General features: G+C 64.4%; 1 protein-coding gene across 1 annotated transcript; it reads left to right on the top strand.

Moving 5' to 3' along the window:
* Positions 1-748: 748 nt before the first annotated feature.
* GATA5 (GATA binding protein 5) lies at positions 749-10,935 on the top strand. The gene is made up of 6 exons (XM_067705216.1): positions 749-1,292; positions 2,551-2,726; positions 9,138-9,263; positions 9,713-9,800; positions 10,126-10,253; positions 10,576-10,935. The coding sequence occupies exons 1-6, from the start codon at positions 749-751 to the stop codon at positions 10,729-10,731; spliced, it is 1,218 nt and encodes a 405-aa protein (XP_067561317.1). The 3' UTR covers positions 10,732-10,935.
* The last annotated feature ends 6,315 nt before the right edge of the window (positions 10,936-17,250 follow it).

Here is a 17,250-nt window from a genome sequence, read left to right as displayed (position 1 = left end):
AGAGAAGTCTTCGCGCTGGACTGCTCTGGGGCACCAAGCACCCAGCTGGTTCGTGCCGCCCGCGCTGGCCAGGACTCGGCGTTGGGCGCCCCGCGCCGTACTTCCAGTCGCCTTTCCCGCAGAGCCCCGCGCGCCCAGCCGGATCCGGTCACGTGGCGACGCGGGCGCAGCCCCGGAGCTGACCCCGAGGGGAGGGCCCCGGGAGGGAAGGGGTGGTGCGGCGGGGGCGGGCCGGGGCGGGGCGGCCCGGAGGGGCGGCCGGAGCACCGGGATTCCCTGCGGAACCGCGCGGACCCCGGCTCCCAGTCTCCAGCCCGCCTGTCGCCGCCTGCAGCGCCCGCGCCCTCTGCACCCTCCGGTCCTCACGACCAGCCAGTGAGTACCCAGCTGGGCCTGGCCGCGCGCCCCTCCCCAGCCCGGCGCCTTCTCCCAGCGCCCAGACCCTGCGTCCTGCGGACCTGCCGGGTTTCTCCTTCTCAGCGCCCACCGTGCCCACCCGGGAACCTCCGAAGCCCCGGCTGTGGAGGAGGTGAGCTCGACGTTCCCGCTGCACCCGGGATGCCCCATGAGCCGCTCCGAGCCGCCCCCGCCCCCTGCCGTCTGTCCCTGCAGATTCCAGGACCCGCCCCAAGAACCGCCGGGCTGGGGAGCGAGGAGCGCGGCCTGAGCGACAGCACCTGCGGGGCACAGTGGCCGTGACCTCGACACCCGTCCCTCTTCCCTGCAGGTCAAGGCCGCGCCAGGGAAGATGTACCAGAGCCTGGCGCTGGCCCCGAGCCCCAGCCAAGCCGCCTACGCGGATTCGGGGGCCTTTCTGCACAGCCCGGGCGCCGGCTCCCCGGTGTTCGTGCCGCCGGCGCGCGTCCCCTCCATGCTGCCCTACCTGCCGGCGTGTGAGCCGGGCCCGCGGGCTCCCGCGATCGCCGGGCATCCCGGCTGGGCGCAGGCAGCCGCGGCGGACTCGTCGGCGTTCGGCTCCCGCAGCCCGCACCCGCCGGCCGCTCCGCCGCCCGGGGCCACCGCCTTCCCCTTTGCGCACAGCACCCCGGGACCTGGCGGCGGCGGCGGCGCAGGGGCCCGGGACGGCGGCGCCTTTCAGGGTGCGATGCTGGCTCGCGAGCAGTACCCGGCCCCGCTCGGGCGGCCCGTGGGCTCCTCGTACCCCACCGCGTACCCGGCCTACGTGAGCACCGAGGTGGCCCCGTCTTGGACCTCTGGACCCTTGGACGGCAGCGTCCTGCACAGCCTACAGGGCCGCCCGGCTGGCCTCCCGGGCCACAGAGCCACCTTCGGTGAGTGCGGGACTGGGAGGTGGCTCCACTGACTGGGGTCCTGGGTGCTGGCCGTACTGGGGTGCAAACCCGCACCCTACGAAATGCACCCCCCAGAGTCAGGGCTTTCCCAGCCGGGTCCGACACCAGCATGGGGCAGGCCCAGAACGCCCGGGACCTGTAAACCTGGACGGAACGCAGCGGCTGCCCCCCCCCAGATGAAAACCCCGTCCTGAGTTTCTTTTTACACACCTCGATATTTCTACTTTTCATCCATCCGAACCCAATATTCTGGGATCGAGCCTTTTAGAGCCTACGTTAAACGTTTTTATGAAAAGTTTTGGAAATGATTATTTTTTAAAGCTCAGAATACCGGTTTATCTAAGTAAACCACCACACTCATCTCTGTTCTAGAATGTTTATGTATTCTAATTTGAGACCCAGTTGCAATTGCTCTCCAGGGTATAAATTTGAGTAATCGGACTCCAGGCCCTTAAAGCGGAGAGTTGCTCCCCTTCCCTCCCTCCCTCCTGAGTCGAGGGCGCCACCGGCTCTTTCTCACCCCACCCTCAAAACTGAGGGCCACGCCTTCTTTTGCTGCCCAGTCTTTTAGCCTACACCCCGCCCCCAGCCCCTCAGCGCAGGAAGCGGGATCCACTTGGCCCGGCCGCCGGGGCGCCCCACGCCTGGCGCCCACCCCTGGCCAGGCGATGATTGATCCCCGCCCCGCCCCCACCCGGCGCCCAAGTGTCTCCAGAGCCTGGCCAGGTCTGGAGGGGGCCAGGAGTCCTCGCCTCAGCAGCTCAAGTGGGAGGACAGTGCTGAGACCGCGCAGGCTGACAGTGAAGGCACCGCGGTCCTCGTGGGATCCCGCGATCCGATTCGGCCTCACTGCCACTGCCCGCCCTCCAGATCGACCCACTTTGCGGAGGACAAGGCCCTCGTCCTCTGCCAGTGCAGATGCTCCTGCCTCCCCAGCGAATTAAACTTTCCAATGCTGGCGCTGGATCCTGTTCAGCGTGGGGCAATTCCCTGTCACCTGCCCCGAGGTTGGATTTATTCACCCTACCCCCACCTTTTAAAGCAGCCCTCAGGAGCGATGGAGACCTGGCACGAACGTCACAGTATGTAAACTTAAACTTAAACAAGAAAGTTAAAGTAGATTTTGAAGCAAAATAAAATAAAGGCACAAAAAGGAAGGGAAGGAGAAGGTGCTGTGGACATGGCGGCTCCCAGGAAGGGGCAGAGCCTCACCCAGCAGCCACCCGCCTTCCCGCAGCGGCCGACCTCCTGGAGGAGTTCCCCGGCGAGGGGCGCGAGTGTGTCAACTGTGGGGCCCTGTCCACGCCGCTGTGGCGCCGGGACGGCACCGGCCACTACCTGTGCAACGCCTGCGGTCTCTACCACAAGATGAACGGCGTCAACCGGCCCCTCACGCGGCCGCAGAAGCGCCTGGTGAGTGCGGGCAGCCACGGGGCAGGAGGGGGCCGTGCTCCTGCGGCCACGGCCGGGGCGCCAGTAGGGCCCCAGGAGGCCCGGGGGGGGTGGCAGCGCCCGGTCCACTGTCATGGGCCCCCTGGTCTGGGGGTCACGCGCCCACACTGTCTGCGGGGTCTCCCAGAAGAACTCGGCTGTCCCAAGCTCGGCCCTGAACCTCCTGGGCAGGGGCTCAGCCCTGCTGCTGCAAGGGGCTTTGGGCTGGCCAGGTCGGGGGGGCGCAGAGAGGCAAGGTGACCTGACCCCAGGGAGGGGACTGGAGGGGAAGGTGACTGCTGAATGCTGGCTTTGTCGGAGGACATTGAATGTTACGGGGCCTGGACCCTGGGCCCGCTGCCTCTGATACCGCGAGGATGGGACGAGACCAGGTCTGTGGTTGTTCCCTGGGCGAAACTTGTTTTCACTTTTGGTTTCTTCTGCTGTATGGCTGGGTAGCGAGTAAGGGACTGGGAGCCCGACTTCTGCCCCCAGCAGGGCAGAGTCCCAGAAGCAGCATAAAGGTTTCAGGTTCCTTTGTTCTCTACCATTTCACAGGCAAATTTTGATGCTCAAGTAATTTTGCAGATAAGTGGCAGGGCCTGCCGATGTCGGCCAGCTGTCCGGTCAGCGAGGCTGCGGTGGCTCCCGGTTCCGGGTCCGGGCAGGGTTGTGTTTCTGGGCTGATGCTGGTGTGAGCCCTGTAGGGCCAGGCGGCTGGTTCTGGTGTGTCGGGCCCCGAGGAGTATGGAAGGGCTTTCCGTGGCTGACACTGTGGGATGGCCGTGCCGTGGCTGCTGGCCTGGGCCACGGGGCGGTCACGTGCTGGCCTGGGCCGCGGGGCAGTCGCGCGCTGGCCTGGGCCACGGGGCGGTCGCGTGCTGGCCTTTACTGGAAATTCGAAGGCCCAGCTATGGCAGCGCTGGGGCCAGACGCTTTGGGGCCCCAAACTGGGCAGGAAGCAGGACTGACTCGGTCGGGCAGCTTGAAGGCAGCCGCTGTTCCTCCTCCTCTGACCTGGCCTGACATTTGGGGCTCTGCGGCTCCCCCAGCCTCCCTCTACCCATGCTGTGCCTCTGAGAGTCCACATCACCCCAAGTCTTGTCTCTGCCCCTGTGATCATGCCCCCAGCCCCAGGCACGCTGCACCGGCCTGTTGTCTGGTGTGGCCTCAGGGAAGGGGAAACTGAGGCCAAGGGACAGGGTCCTGGGGGCTGCGTGCGACCCAGACCTGACCCCGAGCAGCAGGCCGGTCCCCTCCTCTGGCTCCCTGCACTGTCCCCGGGCCAAGCCCTAAACTGGGTGCCAAGGATACACTGCTGAACGGGAGATGCAGGGCTCCCTGTCTCTACCCACACCCCTCGCGGGGCTCAACTCCCAGCAGAAAATTCCTGACCTTGGGGGTGGGCGGGCCAGGGCCACCATCTCCACCCTGAGGCGTTTACCGTCACATCAGCCGGATGACCACCCGGGGCTCCGAGACACTGAGTGACTTCCCTGGGCATGCAGCCCGCTGGCGGCCAGCCCTGGGCTCGGACCAGGACTGTGGCCTCAGGCTCCCACGAGGGCCCCACTCAGGCTGAGACCCTGCTCCTGCCCTGGGTCTTCTTGCCCAGGCCCCTGTGAGATGAATTCAGGGACTGCCCCCTTGCCTGCTGGGAAGGTCAATTAGACGGCGTGTGCAGAGCACTTGGACGGCGTGGCCGGTGTGGGAGGGCCGGGGTCGGCCACTTGGCCTGGCGAGGCCCGTTTCGTAGTCTGAAGACGTGGGATATTTAGCTTTGGGGGGCCCCCAGGGTGAGGGATCCCTGCGCACCTGCTTGTCTCCCCGAGGCCTCAGGATCGGCCCGGCCCTGGACACCCCCGAGTCCGGGCCCACCTGGATCTGATTGTAGAACATGCCAAGGAAGCGTTTGCCTAGTGGGGCTGGGCCCGGGGGATTTCTCAGGGCCCCTCTGCTCCCTGTCTCTCCTGAGCAGCATCCTGGGGGGGGTCCTCTGACTGGCTGCGGGGTGCCCACCTGTCACTCAGGGCAGGCGGCCCCGCGGCTTGCCCGGTGGCTGGTCCTGGCAGGGCCAGGCTCGCTGTGAAAACCCTGAAATTCTTGGAGTCCTGAGACCAGAGCCCGGGCCGCGTGGTCCTGGCCATGGGGGCTGGGCCGGCCACCCCAGACCTGCCCCCGCTCCAGTGCCTCGCCCTCCCTCGCGTGCGGGCAGAAGTGACGCCCCAGGAGGGGCCCCTCCAGGAAGAACTGATCCTCCCCTCTTGCAAATAATTCCAAACGTCCTAGAAGCGTGTCACCAAGGATACAGGAACGTGACGATAGCAAGCGTGCGCCCCCCTCCCGGTAGGAACCTGTCTTTTTTACCCTTTGCCTCCCGTGTGCATCCTCGGCCACAGGCTGGGGGGTTACACCTTTGACCCGAGGCTTCCATCAGTGTAGACGAGCAGGGAGGGTGGTCCTGTCCCTGTGGCCAGGGGCTCTACGAGCGCCCCTTGGCCCGGCCTGACCCCAAAACGTTGGAGCCCAGCAGCCAGGGTCCGCGGACGGCAGGCCTGTTAGCCCGAGGCCGGTTCTGACGCCAGCTCCGGGACGTGGCCGGTGCCACGGAGGGCCCAGCATCCTTCGAAGGCTCACCGACCCGGGTGCTCCTTCCTGCACAGCCCGCCTCACAGACTTGTGTCCTCAGCACGCTGTGCCCCGAGCAACGCCAGGCTCCCACCGTCCATCAGGTTAAGTGTCCCCACGTGTCCCCTGCCAAGAGCACCCAGAGGACCCGTTTGAAACAGGAGCATCTCTGCGGCTCCACCACCTGCAACCTTTACTTTCCCAGCCGCGTCGCCGCCCTCTGCTCTCCCATGCCCCCGCCTCTCCGCCAGCCCCCCACCCAGCTCTGCCCTGATTCCCCTGGTGTCCGGATGCTCGCGGAGCCTGGAGCTCAGGCTGGCTCTGCTGCTGGCTTTGAAGTTGCACTTCTTTTGAAAAGAACAGACCAAAAAAGAAAAACAAAACGAAACCTGGAGAGGCCTGGCAGTTAAGGGCCCTGAGAGTGGCCGGGCCTGGCGGTCTGTCCCGACCGCGAGCGAGGAAGGACAGAGGGAGGCTCCGGGCATCCAGGGGGTGCGGGCAGCCCCGGGGACGTGGCCGCTGAGTGTGTTCAGCCCAGAAAGGAGGTTCTGTCCCCTCCGGGACCACCCCCGCACCTCCGGCCCCTCATTGTCTGGGCCTCAGTTACCCCGTAAAACGCAGGCAGCTGAGGGGATGGAAGAAGATACAGGAGCGAGCACTGCGAGAATTTTTTCAAGGTCATTCTTTTTTCCCATTTTCTTGATTTTAATCTAATTTCTAGTTTCTCGATTTTAATTTATGCTCGCTGGAGAGAGGTTCAAATGTGGCTTCCAGATTCCCCCGCACCCCCAGGGTCTGGGTGATGGGTTCACACCACCTGGGCTTGTGTCCTGCCTACACGCGGTCCAGCTGCTGTAGCTTCTCCCCAGGACCCACAGCGGTGTATGTACCTCCACTGCTTCCGCAACGCACGGGCAACCGTGGGGGACGCTTGGGGTGCACGTGTGTCTACGCTCGTGCCCACGTGTGTGCAGCCTTGCGGGCGTGCTGTTGGAAACAGTGCTGACGTGAAGCCTTCGCGTGGGTCTCTTTACTCCCTCGCGGGAGTGTTTCGGTAGGAAGGATTTTAGTAGGAAGTGGCCTGACGGCCAGCCAAGGAGACAGCATTCCTGTGATTCCTACAGGAATGATGCTAAAATTTTGGGGGAATATGAGATGGCAATGTGAACTCGAAGGGAGCAGCTGTTGGTAAAAGACCCTGAGGGTCCCAGCTGGATTGGGAGGAGGGGCCTCAGGCCATGGTCCCCTCCTTGGTCTGAAGGCACAGCTGGAGTTGGGGACCGCGATGGGGCCCAAGAAGGTAGGTTAGGGTCACCAGATAAAATACAGAATGCACAGTTAGATGTGAATTTCAGATAAACAACGAATAGCGTTTTAGAATAAATATGTCCCAGATGTTGCATGGGGCGTACTTACACAAAATATTTGCAGCTCATCTGAAATTCACATCTAGCTGGGCATCCTGTTTGTTTGTTTGCTAAATCTGGGACCCCTGGGGAGGTCCCAAGGCCTCCTCCCACCTTAGGAAGATGGATGGACTGGGGGTCAGGGGATCCTGGGCCGGGGCAGGCAGCAGGGCTGGGAGTGGGCTCCGGGAGAGCAGGGGGCCTCCATGTGGACACAGCTCCCGGCAGCCAAGAGGCAGGTGGAAAGGAGAGAAGGGAGCAGAGCGGGGGAGACTCGAACTGTGTCCAGTAAAAGCAGCTGCTTTCTAGACAAGATCAGGATGTGGCCGCCGTCTTCCCAGGGAGGCCCTCCGGCTGGGGGCCTGCTTGACCCCAGGGCCAGGGCTCCTGCCTCAGAATGTGTCCCACCATCCGTCCCTTCCGCTTCTGCTGGGCCTGGGCCAGCCGCCAGCTCTCTCCATTCCAGCAGGTGCACAGGTCCCACCCCTAGGAGCCCTGGGGAGACCACTGGAGGTGCGGGCCAGCCTGGGCAGCAGCCGCCACACAGCCGTGGCCTAGAGGCCGCCGGCCAGAGCATGGGGTCTCCCCAGCCAGGCCGGGAGCTCCTGCCCTGCCCTCCCTCTGGAGCCTCCAAGGCCTCATCCCTTCCTTGTCTTGTGGCCCTTTTGTTCCGGATCCTGGGGCAGAGTCCTGCCTGGAGACCGAAGGCCGAGGCTTAGATTAAACAGGGCGCAATTCCCTGGAGCCTCTGGCGGCAGCCTGGCCCTGGGGGAGGGGAGGGCGAGGAGGCGTTTCCAGCTCTGCGTTTTCTTGGGAACGGCTGGTGCCGGCGGTGGGGGGGTTGGGGGGGGTGTTTCCAGACGGGCCCCACCCTCCCTCCCGGGCCAGTCACAGGGAGAGCCTGTGCCCTCGAACGGCTGACAGCCTGGGGGAAGGGGGTGGGCATGAGACAGTCAGCAAGGCTGGCAGCTCCGTCAGTGCAGAAGGAAGGACCTCAGAGACGGCAGACAGACGGGGCAACTGAGGCTGCCCCGGAGAGCTCAGCCCTACCCCGGGGCAGATTCCTCTGGGGGCTTCTTTCGTCCATCTTGCTTTTGGTGGTCCTCTGGCTGGTCCTGGGCTGGAGAGTACTGAGGACAGAACACACGTCCTTGGGACGGTTTTGAGTGTGGAGTCTCACGGGCTTCTGTCCTTGTGCCCCGGGTGCCACTGAAACACCGTAGCGCATGTGACTTGGTCTGACCCCGGCTGCCCAGGCGAGGGGGCAGGGGACTGGACCAGGCAGGGGCTGTGCAAATGAAAGAAAAGGTCAGACAGATTCAGGGCATCTGAGGGCAGGGGCTGGGGAGGGGTGTGCCACCTGCGTGCTGGGGGGCGAGGGAGGGGCTTTGGGCCTGAGGTGCCTTGGGGGGCCCTGGGCAGCAGAGAGCATCTGGAGCTCCCAGACTGCAGGGGACAGGACCCCATGCACACACCGAAATGGGAGTCGGGCAGAATCCTTGCCTGGGAGCGAGGAACTGGGCTGTGGGAGCTCGAGGACCTTGAGCTGGTGGGAGGACCGGGGTCAGGCCTCCGACAGCTGCTTTCCAGCCAGCCAGCCAGCTCGGCACAGCCCCTGGACCCCCAGGCTCATTAGGCCCCGACTCCTGGGTGGGCACTGTCTGGGTCCCCACTGGGCCCCCACGTGCAGGGAGGTTTGGGGACCCTGGTTGGATACGGACCCGGAAGGTCGGCCTCTGGAAGGTTCTGGAAGGGCCGTCTTGCCCCAGTATGAAACATGTGAGCAGCAAGGCAGGGGTGGGCATCAGGGACCCGCGGCCCACAGTCCGGTGCAGGTGCTGAGCTGAGCACGGGCTCGAGCCCCAAGTCTTGGGAGGCAAGGCCCAGAGGGACCAGCAGGCCCCCTGGATGTTCAGCCCGGGACCGGACCCGAGGGCGGCCCTATGACTCCTAGGGCTGCTGCTGCACCACAGAAATACGGGGCTAAGGCCCAGCGTTGGTTAAAAAGAGGCCGCAACAGACGCCCAGCGGCCTGTCTGTGCTGGGCTCTTCACGAGATCCTGACCCCACAAGAGGCCTGTGGCAGGTCTACTGTCACCCCCATTTTACTGATAGGGAAGCTGAGGCCCAGAAGGGTGAAGTGACCTGTCCCAGGGCTAGCAGGGCACCAGGTCGCGGCTCCGAGGAATCCCGGGCAGGCCTCAGGACCTTAGCGCCCAAAGGCCTTCTCACCCAGCCCCACACGGCCCCACGCCCCGAGCCCAGCGTCCATCCCTCCCGCCCCGGTGCACCTGCCCCGCTGAGCCGAGCGGCAGGGCCCCAGCCCCGAGCCCTGCTCACCCCAGCCTCCTGCCCACAGTCGTCCTCACGCCGGGCCGGTCTCTGCTGCACCAACTGCGGCACCACCAGCACGACGCTCTGGCGGCGCAGCGCGGACGGCGAGCCAGTGTGCAACGCCTGCGGGCTCTACGCGAAGCTGCACGGGGTGAGCGGGACCCTCCCTGGCCCGAGGCGGGGCTGAGGAGCGGGGGGGCAGGGGGGATCGGGCGGGGCCTGGGCTGAGCGTGTACGCGCCTGTGCACACGTGGCCCCACTGCCTGCACGTGCCCACGTGTTACGGTTAGGCCCGTGGTACAGATGGGCTCACAGAGGCTGTAGCATCACTGTGGCTTCCCCGCAGCCATTCAGCCGGGGGCAGAGGCTGGACACCCCCAGAGCCCTCCTGGCCCCCCGGCTCCCGGAGGCTGGGGTGGGACGGGCTTCTCCCCACCAGGCCTGGATGAAAGTGCCAAGCCCGGGGGTAGCAGCTCCCCAAACAGGGCCGCAGGAGTAACCAGCTCTGCAGGGCTGAGATCGGGGCAGGTGGCCATGCAAGAGGCCCCAGGGGTGAGCTCGGATGGGGAGCAGCCATCCACGTCCTGCCAACCCCACCAGGTACCGCGGCCCCTGGCGATGAAGAAGGAAAGCATCCAGACCCGGAAAAGGAAGCCGAAGAGCATCTCCAAGACCAAAGGCTCCTCAGGTCCACGGGCCAGGGCTGTGGGAGGCCGGGAGGAGCCCAGGCCCTCCAGTGAGGCACACCTTCTCCCTGTGGAGTCACTCTGAGTATCTCACATTCCACCATTAGAGATTCACATGTTTGGTGCAAGCATCATCGTCCTGAAGTGCACATACCCCGCATTGTCCTGGGATGGTCTGGTCTGGGGAGGGGCTGGGGTGGCGGGAGTTCACCCAGCAGTGGGGCAGGAGGTCCAGTGCAGGAAGCCACACCCAGCACCTCCAACCCCCTGCATGACCAAGGCAACCAGACCTGGCAGCTTCTGTAAATGCCCTGCCTTCCCTCCCAGGATCCACAGGGAGCACCACCGCCTCCCCGCCAGCCTCTGTCCCTGACCTGGAGATGTCAGCGGCCACTTTGAAACCGGAGTCCAGTCTGGCATCCCCTTCGTGCCCCGGGCCCAGCGTCACCTCCCAGGTAAGGAGGTCAGGGTGGGGTGTGGTGCCCAGAGCTGGCTCCCAGGCACCTCCTGGGGGACCCCTGGCACCCCAGCCAGGTCAGGGCCCCCACGGGCCCCTGCCGGAAGCTTGGGGCCGGACACGCAGCTGGCCGCTGGTGCCAGGAGCTGACCTGTGGCCGACGCCGGCTGAGAGCCCCTGTTGATCCTCACAAGGGGTCCCCACCCCATTCCAGGGGCTGAGGAGGCCCCTTAGGGCAAATCGCCCTGTCGCAGGGCTCCCAACCTCAGGTGAGCCGGCCACTGTTCCCCAGTCTCACGCGTGCCGTGTCCTCCCTGCAGGCCTCCACCCAGGTGGACGACACCCTGGCCCCCAGCCACTTGGAGTTCAAATTCGAGCCCGAGGACTTTGCCTTGCCTTCTGCAGCCCTGGGCCCCCAGGCCGGCCTCGGCGGGACCCTGCGCCAGGAGGCCTGGTGTGCGCTGGCCTTGGCCTAGGTCCCCGGGCCCCCACCAGGACCCACCTCGCTACTTCTTCGCTCCAGCCCAGCAGAGAGACCGCCAGGCCGGACGCTGGAAGAGACTGGAGCCAGCCGGACCTGGAGGCCTTCTGTGCAGATGGCAGTCGGGCCCCAGAACAGGAGGAAGGCTGGTGGGAGAAGGGCTCGAGCCCCTCCCCGGACGGCAAGGGACCCCCAAATGTAGGGCAAGGCTCTGAACCCTACCAGCCACTCCGGCCACGGCTGACTGGGGCTCCCACCCCCACTTGACTTCTGTCCTCAAGGCTAGCCATCATCATGTTTACAGGTTGCAGCCGTTGGAAAAACCCCACCTTCCTGTTGTAAAACCAGGATCACAGGTGAAATCACTGAGGCCAGGCGGCTAACAGGGATGAGGAGGGCAGCCCGCTGGGGGCCTCCTGGCCTCGGGCCGTCCATTTCCCACATTCGACCATAGAGCCACGGCACGGAGACCTTGCCCTCCTCGGAGCACGGGATGGCCAGGGACAGATGTGCAGGTCGCGCACTGTACCAGGACGCCACCGGGGGGGGGGGGGGGGGTGTTCACATCGTAGTCATCGTGGACTTTTATTTATTTGGACAGTTTTCCCAGACAGCAGTAAAGGGCCTTGTTCTGACTGAATCTGTGGATTGTAACCATTTCTGATGGGCAGAGTACCCGGGGCCCAGTTCTGACCCACACGGGCACTCTCGGGGCTGGTGGTTGGGTGACCACAGGTCCTGGCTCACCTGGGACTGCCCCAGCAGAATTAGCAATAACCCCCCTTTCGCGTACAAAGCCGTCCCCTCCCAGGGCTGGGTGATAAATTAGTTAGTCGGGGCACTGGCTAGGGGCAGCTCTGCCCATGGGGGCTGATGAATGGCTACTGACAGCCTGAGGGCAGAGGCCGGGTGGGGGGAGGCGGGGCATGCCCTGCAGAAGGGCCACAGCGTCCTTCCGTCCCATTGCTGCCCTTCACCGACAAGAACTGCTGATTTTTCCACAGAAGCCAGAAACCTGGCTTTTTTTTTTTTAATGTAAAGTCTTCCAAATGAAAGCTTCCCCCCACCCCCCGACTCCCAATTTGATTCAAAAATCTTTTAAATTTTGTGAGCCATCGAAGCCAGCCGCCATGGCGCCGTCCTGTTTAAAGCATCACTTTCATATTTAAAATGCTCCTCCTTGGTGACAGCCTCCCGAACGTGTTCCTTCATCCTGAACTTGTACCTCAGAGATTAAACCAGCTCAGTTTCCACGTGTTGTCTTTTTTTTTTTTTTAAGACAAATGCCGCCATAAGAAAAAAAAATGTAAAATAAAGATTTCAATCTTGCTTGCCTCTCCCCATCACCTGTGGGATTCCCGGCCTCGCCTAGAAACGCATCTCTGGGGGCCGGGCAGCTGGACCTCACTGGCCGCTCTGAGTCACGTCAGGAGCTCTCAAGGGCATCAGTAGGACTTGACGAGACCCGTAAACACTGGGTGGCTTCGACGTCACCACCAGCATGAGGGCAGGACACTGGGTGGGGTGGGCGAGGCCCAGCCTGGGGACCACGCTGTGGGAAGTCATCACTTCGGGGTCAGGCAGACTCGGGTCAGGTCCCTGTCCTGCTCCCTACTGCCCTCCTGGCCCGGGGTAGGGGGCACAGAGCAAGCCAAGATTTGGGCAGTGGTGGCCCCAGTGGCCCCCTGTGGGTCTCGTGCCTCTGACGGGCACAGCAGGCAGCGTTGGGTGAACCCTGGGGACGCGGGGACACGAGCCATGAATCAGGCCCCCTGTGTTGAGGGCACTGGCCCCTCTCACCACCTGGGTGTCCCCACGAAGTCATGAGCCTCTGTGATCTGGGACCCCTACCCTCCCAGCAGCGAGGGCTGCGGCACGGACCACCCAGATCTGGACGACCTGAGGGGCCAGTAAAATGCAGGGGTCAGATCGGTGACGGGTGGGACCTGGGGACCTGCACGTTCACAAGCACTCAGGGCCCTTGGCAGCCACTGAGAGCCACGTGGCCAGGGCCGGGCGTCAGAGGAAATGCCTCGGGGACGGGGCCTGGAGCAGAGCACAACTAGCTCTCTCCAGAGCGGGCTGGACGGGGAGGTGGGAACTGAAGCGCCTGCAAGGGCTGTGCCCGTGGACGTCCGTGCTGGGTGGGCCAGAGGTGAGGCCGCTGCCATCTCGTCTCCGCGCCACAGGCCTGGGGCCGCCTTCCCGGGAGCCCATCCACAGATGAGGAAAAAAGCACAGAAAAGGTCGCCCCGCTCGGGGCGGCAGAGCCCCTTCCCAGCCCTTATCCCGCCTCCTCCCACCCCTCTCGGGGCTCGTGATGGGGCGTTGGGCCCCGAGCTGAGCGGGAGACCAATTATCGAGCAAGAGGCAGTGGCCTCCGCGGGCCGCCCCACCAGGCACCCCCGGAACCTCTCAAAGGCAAGACCAGACCAGCCCTTCTGAGGCGCCCAGGGGACAGGGTGGGAGGGGGCGCAGAGGGGAAGCAAAGGCCCTGGAGGAAGGAGCCACAAGGACAGGGACAGACGAGGTGGGCAGGAGCACCTGGCGAGGACCACGTGGCCACGTGACCACTACCACAGTCACTGCGGGAGCGGCCCTCCGCCGGGCAGGTGCCACTCCCCGTGTTGCCCGGCACATCCCTGGCTTTTCCCTCCAAGGGGGGCACCAGTCTCCCTCTTCCCTGACGAGAGAAACCCAGGCACCTGAGAAGTAACACCCGGCTCAGAGAGGTGACGCCAGGCGCGGGGCCCCAGCAGCGCTCTGACCAACCCAAGGAGTCTTCCTAGAGGTGCCCACAGGGCGATGGGCAGAACAGGCAGGGTGGACAAGAGGGGCTGGATGCCCCGCCCACAAGGACAGGTCCCGAGGGAGAGTGCGTGGCAAAGAGGGAAGGAAGAAGCGAACTCATCCTCCGTTTTCATCCTTTTCCAGGACGCGTCCAGGAGGGAGGCTGGGCCTCCGCCTCTGGGCCTGAGGAGCTTCAGGCAGAGCTGCTCAATTTAAGCCTTTCTCCCCAGTGCCTCTTCGGGTCCCGGAAGCTGTAGGACCTGGAGCCTTAATATAGCCGCCGGCACCCCTTCCTGCAGCTCTTCCTCCCCCCAGCCCGCCTCAAGGCTCTGCCCGGCGGCCATAAACAACCGGATGGGCTGGGGAGGCTGGTGGGAGTGGGCAGCCGCAGGCGCTTATCAGACGGCAGGACGGAGAGGAAGACCACTTCGTCTGCGCTGCCTGGCCGCCGCACCTCACTTCCCACATCTTTCAACCTAAAGCCGACGTCCGGGGCCGTGGGGGAGGGGCGCCACAACTCCTCCAGCCAGCAAGGGTCCCCTCTGTCCGCGGGAAGTGTCTACTGAGCCCCCGCGGGGCTCTGTCCTGGACGACTGGAGAAGGGAGAAGACAGCCAGCGTCCCCTCGACTGGGGTTTTTTGATCCAGAACTATTTCCAAAGCATCCCTTCTCCTTCCCACGTAAAGCCCTTAACCCATGGCCTCGCTCCAGACACGGAACAGGGAGACCCAGAGCAGCCCGGGGCAGCCCTGCAGCGCTCACGCCTGGAAGCAAAGCAGCCGCCCCGCCCGTGCCTCCTCGCAGAGGGCGTCAGGGTGGCAGCCCCAGCGGCTCCCCATCGCCCTGGCTTTCCGAGTCCAGCTGCCGTCGGTCAGCAGGGTATCCGCTGCCCTCGGCAGGCGCACGTTCATCCCACAGACCCTTTCCGTGGAGCGTCGCCACGGCCTGCCCCGAGCCGCCTGCCCCAGCTCAGTCCCTCAGGGCAGCCGCGGCCACGCGTCCAGCTGTGCCCAGACCCAAGAGCTTGCCGGTGGGGCTGCAGCTAAGGGTCGTTTCCCCTTTGCTACCGAAAAAGACGCTCTTTAGAAACGGGTGCCAGTCCTCCAAGGTGCTTGTCTGAAAATGTAACGTGCTTATTAAGAAGGAAAATCGTTCTTTGGGGAAAGCAATGCAGGTTACCGACTCTTTATTTGACCAAGTAAGGACCTTTCCTAGAGAAGACCAGTTGCTGCTGTCACCAGCATGAAAGACAGGCCATTCTGCCACCAAACACGAGGGGCCGGCAGGCTCAGGGATGGGGCAACGCATGTGCAGTCCTCCCTGCCCGTCCTCTGCCACACGTCCTTGGGCAGTTCCCGGGGCTCGGGGCGGCTGTTCTCCAGGGTGTGTGGACAGGCATTCAGCAAGATGAGGACCAGGCTCCCCATTCCCAGCCCCCACGTGGACCCCCACTCCGCAGAGAAGAAAGGAGGCCAGAGAGACCTGACACCCCCTGAGGCTGTGAGGCTGCAGGCCCTGGGGTGCCCCGTCCTTCCCTCACGCACCTCGGTAGGGGCTGAACCCACCCCAGAGAAGAGGGGGCCGGTGAGCCCCACAGTCCCGCTGGAGCCGGGGCGGGGGTGGCCGGCCCTCGATGGCTACGTGGAAGCCACAGTGGGCAGCCCCCCCTGCAGTGCCCTGCGAGGCCCGCCAAGATGTTGACACGGACGGCTCCAGCCGCCTTATTTATTATCTGATAAAGGGTTCTCGGCACCGCGGGTGGACGGCGTCTGGCCGCGCTGGGGCCTGGGGGAGGGAGGAGGCTGGGTGGGGGGACGGGAGGCCAGAGCAGGCCTCCACACTGGACTCTGGGGCCGGACACACTGAGGAATCTGGATTTTCCCTCTCCTTCTCCGGCCAACAGCCTGCCTTCCCCACTGCCAACGAGCCAGCAGGCCAAGGAGAAGCTCTGCTCTCGTGCGGAGTGGCCCGGGGGACCTCCTGTTTGGACGTCACACCCCCTGAGACCTGCGCCCCCCATGCTGCTAGACCCTGCTCCCCCTGGTTCCAGGAAAACCCCGAGCTTCGGCCCTCCTCTCCGTCCACCCCCGCCCACCCAATTACTGCTGCAGCCCATCGCGCACCCCTCTGCTTGGCCTGGAGCTCAGACTTTCCATGATGCAAATCTGGGCCTGTTTCTCCTTTGCTTCCAAACACTCGGCCCAGGTACTGCCCCAGCAACTGCACAGATGGCCCAGCCATGACAGCCTGGTGGCCCCAGGGCCCCCCTCTCCTGGCACCTGCATCCACTCTTGGGTACGGGGACCCTTGACAGCATCCAGACACATCACACCTCCGGGTCTTTGCACGTGCCGTTCCCTCTGACTGTGACGCCTTCCTCCTGTGCGCCTAACCAGAGACGTGGTGGCCGGGGGTCGAGACCCCTGACGCCCCCTCCTCCACAGAGCCTTCCTCAGGCTGTTCTAGGAGGGTCTGAATCCACAGGTATCCACCAGGCAGAGTTGTCACAGAAAGACCCAGATGACCCACAAGAGGGGGTCCGTTAAATGGCCGAGGGAACGTATGTGGTGAGCCCTTAAAGAGAGTTGGACAATTACAACTTATTCTAATATTTTTTCCCCGAACCTTCTGTGAGTCGCTTTTATAACCATGAAGAAGACAACAGAGGCGCCCTGCACGGGGTCTCCGTGGCCAGCCCTGCCCACCAGCATCACTGCCTCTTCGTGCACTGTGGGCCTTAGGGGAAACCCACAGGAGGCTGCATGGGAGGGGGAGTTGGGGGGGCACTCCAGGACAGGTGGGGACCATCTGAGGCCCCCTGGGGGCCTGGTCATCCTGGAGCCCAGCTTAGAACCCACGTACATCTCTCCCCACGGAACTGGGCAAGGCAGGCGGTGGCCACTGCCCCAGGCGGCCTGTACCTCCCCCTTGGCAGTGATGCCTCTTGCCCTGGCCAGTCACTTCTTGTCTGTCCATCCTCACCTTAAAGGTCAGAGAGGCCCTGCTCGTCCACACCGCTCCAAGACAGGGCCCCGCCCCCTGGTGCTTCCCCGCTGCCCATCCTGCGGCCTTCCCGGCACTTCCCCGCTGCTCACCCTGCGGCCTTCCCGGCGCTTGCCCATCCCCTAACCACAGATTTGAATATTCCCGTGCTCTCTTGGTCTTGCCCACTAGAAGCAGCTTCCCTGAGTGCAAGGGCCTCATCCAGCCCGTTCCCCCGTGTCCGGCGATGAGCCCAGTGCCCGGGCGACACTCAGTGATGGAGGACTGAATGCACGGGTGGACCATGTGCCTGGCCCCTGCTGACTCGTAGGGGTGGGCTGATAAGTCAGGCCCCCCACAAAGCCCACCCATCCACCCTGTGGGTGGTGGGCTTCTGACTGTCTCTGTCACCCTTCGGGGCTCTCAGTCCCGCTGAGGATGCCAGGGACAGGGACAGAGGGGGTGAGGTGGGGTCCCCGGGGGGCCTGGGGGAGGGGGGTACCCAGAAGCACATCCCCAGAGGAGGATTTGTTGGGGCGGATCCAGGAAGGCCGCGCTCCCAGACGCCTGCGGGGAGCGGGGAGGGGAGGATTCAGCCAGGGCCATTCCCGGCAGCATCCCAGCCCCTGCCCCATCCCCCAGGACCTCCGGCGTTCAGGACTCTCGGAGGCTATCCTGGCCGAGGTGTGGCGGCCAGCTTTCACCCCACACCGGTGGGGCACTGTGCACACGGGCAAGGGGC

This window comes from Pseudorca crassidens, chromosome 15 (assembly GCF_039906515.1).
Source record: "Pseudorca crassidens isolate mPseCra1 chromosome 15, mPseCra1.hap1, whole genome shotgun sequence".
Lineage (NCBI taxonomy): Eukaryota > Metazoa > Chordata > Mammalia > Artiodactyla > Delphinidae > Pseudorca > Pseudorca crassidens.
This window is presented reverse-complemented; position numbering and strand designations above follow the sequence as displayed.